Below are 10,814 nucleotides of genomic sequence, written 5' to 3'. Positions count from 1 at the left end.
ATGGTCCAGGTTGCACCGAATAAAGGTTCGTGGAAAAGACAAATTCATCATTATATTTATTTAACCATACACAAATTCCGTAAAAAAAAAGACGGCAAAAAAACTGAAGATGTAGGGCTATTTCCCTCCAACACCCGTTTGGTTACACACGGAAGCTGCCTTCTTCAAAGGGAACCAATCTCACTTGAATCTGAATCGAACCTCACCGAACTCCGAGCGCCCAGGCCCAGTATATATGCATGCATATACTGCATATATATAGGCAGAGCTGAAAGTAGAGTCGGAGAATAAAATAAAATGAAAATGAAGCCGTTTCGCTGGCAGCCTACCCGCTCATGCCTCTGAGTGGGCACTGCAGCGGCAGCAGGATAGGAAACAACGTGACTAGACACTACCATGCAGTGGTCTAGTCCAGAGATCTGTCGGGATCTGGTTTTCGTGGAACAGGTTTCGTTGTCGCAATTTTCATGGCTCTCCGCACGCCGGAATGTTGCTAACCTCCAAACATCCCCCCGTCAGCTTTCCTCCTCCTACTCACCAGCACCTATTCGTCCGGTGTAATATCTATTCCGCGGGCATCCTTTGGCTCTGTGCGTGTAGGGGGGCGGGCAGAGTAGGAACTGGACGAAAAAAAATAGAATCGCAACTGGTTGTGCATGGCTCTAAGGTTGACTTTTAATAATCGCACAGCCTTCCCCTTTATCGGTCGCCTTTCCCTCGCTGACTAGGAAGCAATCACGGGGGGATGTGCCCCCCCCCATATTTCCCAACATCTAACCTAGACCACCTCTAAGAGAACCAGCTACGCACATCATCCCCCTCCCCCGTGTCCATCTCCCCGCCTGCTGCACCCCCTTGCTCGTTTTCGGCTTTACATATATATAGGCGGTGCGGAGGTGCCAATGGTGTTGGATAGCTGCGCTGTCGTCCGCGGGGTGTGCATCTGTCTTCTTCCCACTAAGGGAGCACAGCGTACGCCTTGTTTGCGGCAGATACAGGTGCAAGAAGCGAGCACTGAGGAGCCTAAGCGTCTTCGGTCGAGCGAACAGTCGGCAGCCATGGCGCAAGTGGTGGGAAGACTCATGTCCGACTACAGGAACACCATGGAGCAAGCTGGTGAGGAAAAAACTACCACTAAAGACAACCAAATACTTACTATCTTACTTCCTTTAAAAAAATCAGTTTACTGTCGTGAAAATCATTTCAACAAATGTAAAGACAAAATTCAGAAATATTCGTTTAATTGAAAAAACTTTTTAAACTACCTGAGCTGGTTAGCCAAGATTACTCAGTTTTTTTATCCTTTCATTATTTTTTCTGCGTCATTCCGTAAGAAAGCAATTTCAACAAGCAAAAGAAGAAGAAGAAAGTCAGAAAAATCTGATTGAATAAAATTCAATATTTTAATTCGCTTGAGCTGATAAGCCGATTTTGGTGACACTTAGACTGTTTTTTCCTTTCTTTTTATATAATTTCGCATCATTGAATAAAAAAAATAATTTAACGATCACAAGGAAGGAATTTGATAAAATTGGATCGATTTAAATCTAATCATTGCTGATTTTAGGCGAACGTCCGCTTTGTGAAATTAAAAAGATGAGGAAGAGAATCATGAAATAAGGCTTATACAAAAATCTAAACTTTTACGCTGATTTTATTTATATTCAATTCATATTCATCCTAAAATATAAATAAAATCTCGGAGTAGTATTAAGTTACAACAACCATAAGGTGCATCATCGTCAGGCGGATAAAATTGAATAGGTAATTTTGATTCTCCGCCAGAGATGATATGCTAGTGTAGAAAAACGCAGCAATAAATTTCGCGACAGATTTTATTAAAGCTCACCTGATAAAATCGTGGCAAAGCTAAACGCATTAGAGAATAAGCTATTAAGTAATTAAAGTAATTATTTGAATAAAGATTCTGTCGTGAATTATTTTGGGAAACTCCAGATAACGGTTTTGGACGCCTAATTCTTCGAAAAGAAAATTTTGATGGCACGAAAATCAATCAAGTGAACAGGTTGGGGAATTACGATACAATTAAAAATATTAAGAAGTGACAGACTCAGGTTAGAGACACCTACACAGAAAATTTTTCATTTTATTTAAAGTGTGTGAAATCATTTTAACGAATCACATAAAAGGAATTTGCAACACAAATAGACATCATCATGCAATTTGTTCTCTAAACAGAAATAATTTTTAAAAATCTGATTGCTAAGCGACTTTACTATTTACCATTTGCGACCGATGAATCAGTTGTTGAACACCAAAAATATAGAAAGCCATTTTTTTCTTAAATAACTTATCCATCTTCTCTGCTCTGTTCATTAGAGTAACTGAATTAATTTTCAAAATCATTTTTATCATTCGTCGCAATAGTAATTAAATGGACCGGTTGATGTTCACTCGTTTTATTTCCATCGAATTTCCAATATTATAGTCTTCGGCGACGTTTTTTGAAAGAATAACCACGAGAAATTACGTAATTACATGACTGGGCCAGTGAATGCCAAACAGAGTCCCTCCACGATTATACGTGCTGTAATAGTTCAATAACATGCGATATTTCAGCAACGAGGAATATAAAAGTGCTAGGCTGTGATTGCTTGAGCGTTTAAGATTAGGTATCTAAGAAAAGGAGATCATAATCTCATAATAGAGATAATGTTGCTAGGTTGGAGAGAAAATATTGATTAATACAGATATTTTCCGAACAGATAGGAACCGGAATTCGTTCATAAATTTGCTAAACAATATAGGATTTCAAAAATTCCTAGATGTGACTCAGAACGAGCATATCCATGTATTTTTCTTCTTTTTATCTGTAATCGGCAGGGGTTCCAACACCCCTTTCAACCCGCATATTGAGACGACTTGTGGGGTGGTATGTTGATGTAGATAAAATTTCTTCTAGCCTTTCATTCGAAAGAAATTTCCAATATTTTGGGCTGGCGTCTTTATTGGAGATTTGAATGACCGCACGGATGCCATCACAGTAATCAAATCGACTTTCTTCTCGAATCCTATATTAATGAAACGAAATTTTTCTTCTCTCTCCATCTGAAATCCATTCCATGATTTAGGTTCGAGCCAATTAAATGCTTATATACTCACTGCTTTTTATAACTAAGTTAATGAATTAGGAACTAAGGTAGGATAAATTGGTCGTAGACATCAGTGTATGGTGTCTCCATGTTTCTAGGTTTCACCGCGTGGATTTTCTTCAGCATCGACCTGAATACGCCGGTTGGAATACCGGAGAAACTGTCATCTCAAAGAAAATCCACGCGGTGAAACCCAGAAACATGGAGACATCATCTAGACAACGCCGCGGAAAACAACGCATCAACATCAGTGTATGGTATCGAACAAATACACAACTAACTGTGGAAGATTTAAACAATGAATATGAGTATTATTTTGTGTTGGTCGAAAAAAATAATCTTCTAGGGAACGGACGTGGGTTTTGTCGGTACAACCTTTCCCGATGTTCATCTGTACTCTTTTTTCCTTTGCGATGCAGATCCGCGAGTTGAGGACTGGCCCCTCATGAGTTCTCCGTTCCCAACGGCGGCGATCTGCCTGTTCTACTTGTACTTCGTCACCCGACTGGGACCCAGGCTCATGAAGGACAGGAAACCGTTCCAAATGAGGCCTCTGCTTCTCCTGTACAACGCTTTCCAGGTGTACTTCAGCTGCTGGATGTTTAAAGAGGTGAGCTGCGGCATGTCTGAGAATTCGGACAACATTACTATCATTCAACTGCATTTGTCGAGATTCAATGGAACAACATTATGAATGGGGATCGGGATGGTTTGGTGGCCAAAATGTTTGCTTCCCACCTCTTGAGCCCGGGTTCAAATGCCAGCAGAGGATGAGGCTCTTCAGAGGCTTGAGTACTTCGTGGAGGGCACTTCAAGCGCAACACTCCGTCCGTCGGATGGGACGTTAAGACAAGGTCCCCTTGGCGGCGCCTTTCGTCAAGAACAGGCTGATGCCGACGCCGGGTTTCTCTCCACCCTTCCTTCCCTCAAAAGCCACTTGTCTACGCGTATCAGGCCTCAGACGCATCATCAATGAGAGGCGATGCTTAAAACTAGGGCGCCGCTGAAAGGGATGGAAACCCCCACCACTCCACTCATGCTTGAGGTTCAAGGCCGATCGAGAGCACGGCTTCTGCGCCATCATGCGCGCGGATCAGAGCGGGGGAGGGTATGAGAGGGAAATATACTAACGAACAGAGGGTATCTATGCATGGAAGCCGCCTCTGTATGCGTGTGGCGGGGATTGCTAGGACTCAGCGGTCGACAAAAAAGGAAATATGTGAATGTAAGTCCACATAGCGTGTGTATTAAAAGCCTTTATTGTTCAGGGGGAACATGATTTCCCATACCCATCCATTCTGCAAAATATCTCTCTTTATTAACATTTTTTGTTGGACTTGGAAATATTGTGAAATTCTCATTTGATATTCTCTGCGTCGCACTGAAAGACAGGAAATTCTATTGATAAATAGAGCAGTCTCTTTATAACGGCAAAATGTATTGTTTCCTATATGTCCAGATAATCCGGCATGTACAGCTTTACAGAATTTCTTTCTGGTTAGCATGAGTTTATATAGTACATTGTGTAAATAAATATGGACAGTCCCGCCTTTCAGAATTGGACTTCGACAATAAAATCATTATTTTGTCTCCTTATTTTCCTGGAAAACTATGTAAGAAATTCAGATTGGAGCTTGACGAAGGGACATATTGGCGGAGTTATAAAAATTCGTGTTGGTTAACATTAGGTAAGGTCACTGATGACTAGAGTAGCATTAAAATTGAAATAAGCATAATCAATCTATTCAGATCTTTCAGTTCTTTTGTCTTATTACGACTAAATATTTTAATCTGGATAAATATAATGGATTACATCATCTTAAGAGGCAGTAATATAGGATTTTAGTTCGCTCTCAATGTCAACCTCCTATTGTGTATAACATCTGTCATTTACGGCGAAATTCGCAATGGATTTCTCAAGCTTTCGTTCATAGTTCACGTCATTCTTTACTCTTGTTAAATATTTCATTGTTTCGTCCTTTTATCAAGATATTACTGCCATGTGCTCAAAGAAGAGACTGATAGAATAGTCTGTCTCAGAATTTCCTTATTAATATTCCATTAATTCACTTACTGTGCTCAGACACTAAAATTCACCGGAGACTCCAACGCCTGCATGGGTCTCTATCGTACCAATGCAGGCGTTGGAATTTCCCCCGAAAAAATGTGGCGTTGTTCCTTTTGGTTTTGAGTAACACACTTGACCACGATTTTCTCTGATATAGAATATTTAGTGATTGTATTTCAGTTCTAATCCTTTTCATGATCTATTTTCAGGGGTTAATGTCCGGATGGTGGGGAAAGTACAGCTTGAAATGCCAGCCCGTAGACTACTCGAAGGATCCAACTGCCATGAGGGTGAGCTCACTTGGGAAATCCATCCGACTGAAAATTTTAATTCCTCCGTCTCCAAGTTGAAGTCTAAAACTTTCTTCTATTTTTTTACAGATGGCTAATGCTGTGTGGTGGTTTTACTTTTCAAAATTCACGGAACTTAGTGACACGGTAAGAGAATAGTTTGGTCGTTGACGGTGCGAGGAATGCCTTTTTTTAATGAATCCCAGGCAGGATGAATGATTCTGGGAATTTCATCACCCCTCCCCTATCGTTTCAGATCTTCTTCGTGCTCCGCAAGAAGAATGATCACGTGACTATCTTGCACCTCATTCACCATGGAGGAATCCCAATGGCCTGCTGGTTCGGAACCAAATTCGTGCCAGGTAAAATAATTCGGCTCTCTTCTTTCAGCTTTCATTTCATTCACTTTAACGAGTCTCTTTTTTAAGAAAACATCAAATTTTTTACATTGTCGATCGTGATGAAGTTTTTAATATACATAGACCCGTATTTGTCCGCTTTTCGATTCTAAGCCTATATATAGAAAATTCGCGACGACAAATCGACGGCCTTAATTCTTTCACATGAAGTTAGATGACGTCACGAACTCATGGAGAGCGGGTCACCACCTCTCCGCAACTACTTGGCCTGGTTAATGCAAAGGGTTTTTCGCTCTTGATAGCGATTCCTTCACTCAATGAAATACTACCCCTGACCTAGCAAATGAACTTGAGCTACTCTAACTCTAATGACGTCGCCAACTCACGAAAAGAGGTCGGAAATTTTCGAGTTTTCCTATTTCAAACATAATATTTTAGACTTAACTTATCTTTTCCTTTCGTCCACCAAATTCCGTCAATTGACCGTGATTACTGGAGTAGGCATAATTTTATTCCAATATCAACTTTTTTCTTTTATTATTCATGCATTTCTTTCATTTACGATGCGTTTTATATTTATTTTTATTAAATGCATGACCAAATCCTTCACGAATAATTTACTTTTCTTTTCAAATGAATCATGCGACATTTCTTGTGTTCTCTTCTCGATGATGACAGACTTTTTTTTCATTCCCTCTCCTCCACTGAAGGCGGTCACTCCACGCTCTGTGGGATGCTGAACACCTTCGTCCACGCCGTCATGTACAGCTACTACTTCATCTCGGCCCTCAAGCCCAGCTGGAAGGGATACCTCAAGTTCAAGAAGTGGGTCACCCTGCTGCAGCTCGTAAGTACCGCTCCTCCTCCCGACTGCTTTGCCCTCTCTCTCTATCTCCTTCGCCCCACTACCACCGCGTGCCAATGTCGCACCGATCGCTCCTTCTCCCAGCAATAATCTCCGACCGGTGGAACCCGTTTTACGCAGTGCCGCTCTATCATCACCACCACTAGACACCGCGGGACTGGAGGCGATTGATTTACGTGTTGTTTTTTTTCATCATCATGACTAGAGTTCATGTTCATTCGTGGAACTAGTCGCCGTAACAAGTAGTTTGCATTGGGCAGAAACACGTGCCATTCGGATTCCCTTGAGAAAGTTGTGGTATTAAAAAAAAGAAGGTAGAATGAGTGGCATCGCTAAGATGCAGGAAACGTTTGAGCATCGTTTCCGTTCTTCGAGTGAGCCTCTTCCTGTTTTTAGACTCGCGAGTCTTGGAGACTGCTGAGATGAAGGAAGTCCCAGTCTGTCCCCGGGAAGCTGCACTTAAGTCACGTAAATTGTTTTCCAAAGATGTTCGCAGGGTTGCGTTGAGAGTTGAGCAGTTTATTTATACTCGATAATTGCAATATTCTACTAGAAATCTCGAAGCATTGAAAGGTCATTAATGTGATTAATTTTATCGGTATCTAGCGATTTGATCGTTGGATTATTCTTCCTCACAGGATAATCCTCTAAAATAGCTGGCACAGTAATGGATTTGCCTGGTTTCGCTATTTAGTAAGGCTCTTATCGCTTCTATAGCGCTAAGGTGTTTTTCCCCGTCCCTTTCAACCCTTTCCCTACCCCAGAGGCGTCGGCGGGCTCCCATCGCGGCGGCGCCTCTATCCTTTTTCCTTCCTCTCCTCCCCCTCCCCGGGTGATCGGGCGTATAAGTCTCTGATTTGGTTCTCGGCCCCGGTGTGTTGTACCCTCTAAGGGCTCCCCTTGAGCCCTCTTTCTCTTTGATTTTATCGGTATAAGTATTAGTTTCCGTTGACCGGGTTAATTGGTTTACTGATAAAATTTGTGTGAATTCCGGATCTCTCTGTCCGTCAGCGATCCGAGCGGCGGCTTCTGTGAACCCGCTCGGTGATTCGAGAATCCTAAACTTTAATGTTCATACTCATGAGCAAAGGGACACAGAGACCAATGGTTCCCTCTATAACTACGTCAACACAACTGATATTGCGATAGGGGATTCTCCAGTCAGCCGATAGATGTTTTGCCTCTTTCCGGGCAATTAAATGTGTTTAAAACAGTCGCTACTAGCAACGCTGACAGCAATCATAGAGACGGCGTCTGAGCGATTCAATATTCATGGGGAAATAGACTTTAATCGAGAATCTTAACCGAAAATTATATGCAATATGCATTTACGATACGCTATTCAAAAACAATATGCAATCATAAAGCATGGAAGCTTTCAACGCTATTCCTTGAGAGTTCGATTACTGTAATGCAAGCATTGAGAATGAATGGATCGATCGGCACTCATCAAATGGCTGCGGACAATTTTGAAAACAGGTTAAAATGTACCAATGAATCAAATTTTTACGGACCTAATCTATTTAATTCCCTTGATTCGCGTTTTCAACCAGCAAAGAAATAATACACGGTAATGTCCTTAAATTTTTTTCAACTTTGAGAGGAGAATTATACTCTCGAATCGCTTGCCTTGTGGCGAGTGCAGATTTTACTGCAGTTGGGACATATTTTTTTAATCATCCACGTGTTCCTTGCTTCGTCATACATTATGTTGTTAACTATTTATCTTCCAAACAGTTGTGAATGAATCAGCAAAGCTAATCAACATTAACTTGTCTTTGGAAATATTTTAACGTAGGTAATCTAATAATAGGAAGGCATCTGTTACCTATCAATTCGACTCAAAATTCAAAAGACATCGTCACAAACAGGCCATTCTACCGCTTTACTAATACTATCTAATACTTTGCCGGCGAGTAATGTGCATGGACATCTATCTCTAGAGTTCGCCACCAGTCTGTAATGTACGTGTTCGTTTCTGCGCAGGCGCAGTTCGTGCTGATAATCCTGCACGCCCTCCAGCTGCTGGTGGTCGACTGCGACTACCCGCGCGCCTTCGTCTGGTTCATCGCCTTCCACGGCGCCCTCTTCTTCGTCCTCTTCTCCAACTTCTACATGAAGACGTACGCGGGCAAGAGGGCCGCACAAAAGATCGAGGACGAAAGGAAGAAGAAGGAGCAGGAGCAGCAACAATCCCTCACCTCCAAACACAACGCCTCCAACGGAACACATGTGCAACACAACGGGGTACAACACAACGGAGCGGCGAACGGCAACGGCACGCTCTCCAGGCGGGTCATACCCAACGGGAAATAGCCCCTTTGCTACGACGACCTCCTCGAAAGAAAAAAAAAACAAAGACTCATCTTGCGCCTTGTTTTTTTTTTTGCGGCCGAGTTGTTCTTTTTTTTTTGTTGAAGTCGATTCATTCCACTTTCATCAAAGAAAGAAACTCGGTTCCTCCCGTGTATGCGTGTGTTTTGGTGTAAGTGTTGATGGCACTTTTGTGTTTTGCGATTGGACGCTGATGAAAGTATCGATTACTAACTCCGTTGGATTCTCGTTATCGAACGAGAATCGAATGGATCCAGTATTACTCTCTCTCTCTCCTGTAAATATTCTTCGAAACCTTGACTTCGCCTTGCATGTGCGCGAAAAGATCCCCTCTCAGCGAAAGTCTCATTTTTTTTACTAAAAAGAAGAATCCCCCTGTCGACTTGTTTGTTAAAAATACAAGAGTGTTCAGTATCTCATTTCGGACAAGTATTTCAAATTAGTTCCATTATGCAAAATTATCGCGGCTTCCTCTGCATGTAGGATGAAAAAATACTGTAACTGCATGTTGATGTCCGCAGTGCCATTGTTGCGCAGCATTCTATTTATAAACCAGCAGCGGCAATAGTGTCTACTTAGTTGCCAGGCGCTGGCTCACCTGAGTAGCTTCCCAGACAATTGTTGACAGGGCTGAAAATAAAATAGACGGTCTCATTGGGATTGCGGGCACTAGCATTCCAGTCACAGAGTTCTGATCCTCTTTTGTTTGTTGCCTCGTATCCATGGGTATAAATGTTTATGTATTGCGTGTTCCTCTAATCATCATTTTCATCCATTCTCACATCCAACTCATTCATTTGGGGCCTGAATTAAAATTGCCACTCCCCCGTTTTGATTTTAATTTTCGTCCTTTATTGTCGCAGTCTGCTTAGTCCGGAACAAGAAAGTAAAACGAAAGGAAAATTATTATTACTATTATTCTCATCTATCGTAGTGTGTAGGAATGAAATATATTTCAATAATGCCCTTTTCTTTCTGGCCCTTGTTATACATTTGCAGCCCGAAGTCCAATACCCTCACTCGGTTCGTGCTGCTCCTTTGCCTCGACCCATTTCCTACGACTTCCTTTGTGACGAAAGGTTAAAAGAAAAAATAAGGAAATGTAAATAAATATGTATATATCGTACCAAAGTGAAAGAGAAACTTTTTTCCATTCTTTTTAAATTTCCTACCAATCATTCGAGTAAAATAAAATAGAAACAAGCTGCATTAATTTTCCTCTTGAGAGCTATGTTGTTCTTTACTTAACGGCTCACAAAATTTCATCAAAGACGAAATCCCTTTTTCTTTCTGATAACACACCCTATATTTTAAATTTACTGTAGTAATTACCATGATTGCATATCAACCGATGCTATGACAACCTCTGGCATCCAATGGAAAAAGTATCTCATAACTGTAAGACGTTCTGCGAACAATAAATACATTGTATCAAGAATAATAATATTGTTTATTTTACCTCTCCTACATTGAAAAATGCCTCTTTTCAGAGGTTTTTGTTATTACAGCTGATCCGTCGTAAAAAGGTACAAGGGTGTGCCCAGGATCATAACAAGGGGGGGGGGACAAGCCATGGTCTAGGGGGGAGGGAAAGCCATGGGATTTATGAGATTATTTCCTTGAAAAAATAGTTTTATTTTAGTTACATGTCTTATACTAATACATATCATTTTCGTGGGTTTTAAGAAAATTTGTTGAATACTTTCGTTTGAATTCAGTACCGATTTTGCTTAAAGACTTTTGAGATTTTTGCTTCTAGGGGGGGGGCAGCTGCCCCCCCTGCCT

General features: G+C 41.4%; 1 protein-coding gene across 1 annotated transcript; it reads left to right on the top strand.

Annotated features, from left to right (window-relative positions):
• Positions 1-887: 887 nt before the first annotated feature.
• LOC124155406 (elongation of very long chain fatty acids protein AAEL008004-like) lies at positions 888-10,467 on the top strand. Its single transcript, XM_046529194.1, has 7 exons — positions 888-1,116; positions 3,533-3,723; positions 5,391-5,471; positions 5,562-5,618; positions 5,728-5,833; positions 6,541-6,677; positions 8,682-10,467. The coding sequence occupies exons 1-7, from the start codon at positions 903-905 to the stop codon at positions 9,009-9,011; spliced, it is 1,116 nt and encodes a 371-aa protein (XP_046385150.1). The 5' UTR covers positions 888-902; the 3' UTR covers positions 9,012-10,467.
• Positions 10,468-10,814: the final 347 nt, after the last annotated feature.

Source organism: Ischnura elegans, chromosome 3 (genome assembly GCF_921293095.1).
Source record: "Ischnura elegans chromosome 3, ioIscEleg1.1, whole genome shotgun sequence".
NCBI lineage: Eukaryota > Metazoa > Arthropoda > Insecta > Odonata > Coenagrionidae > Ischnura > Ischnura elegans.
This window is presented reverse-complemented; position numbering and strand designations above follow the sequence as displayed.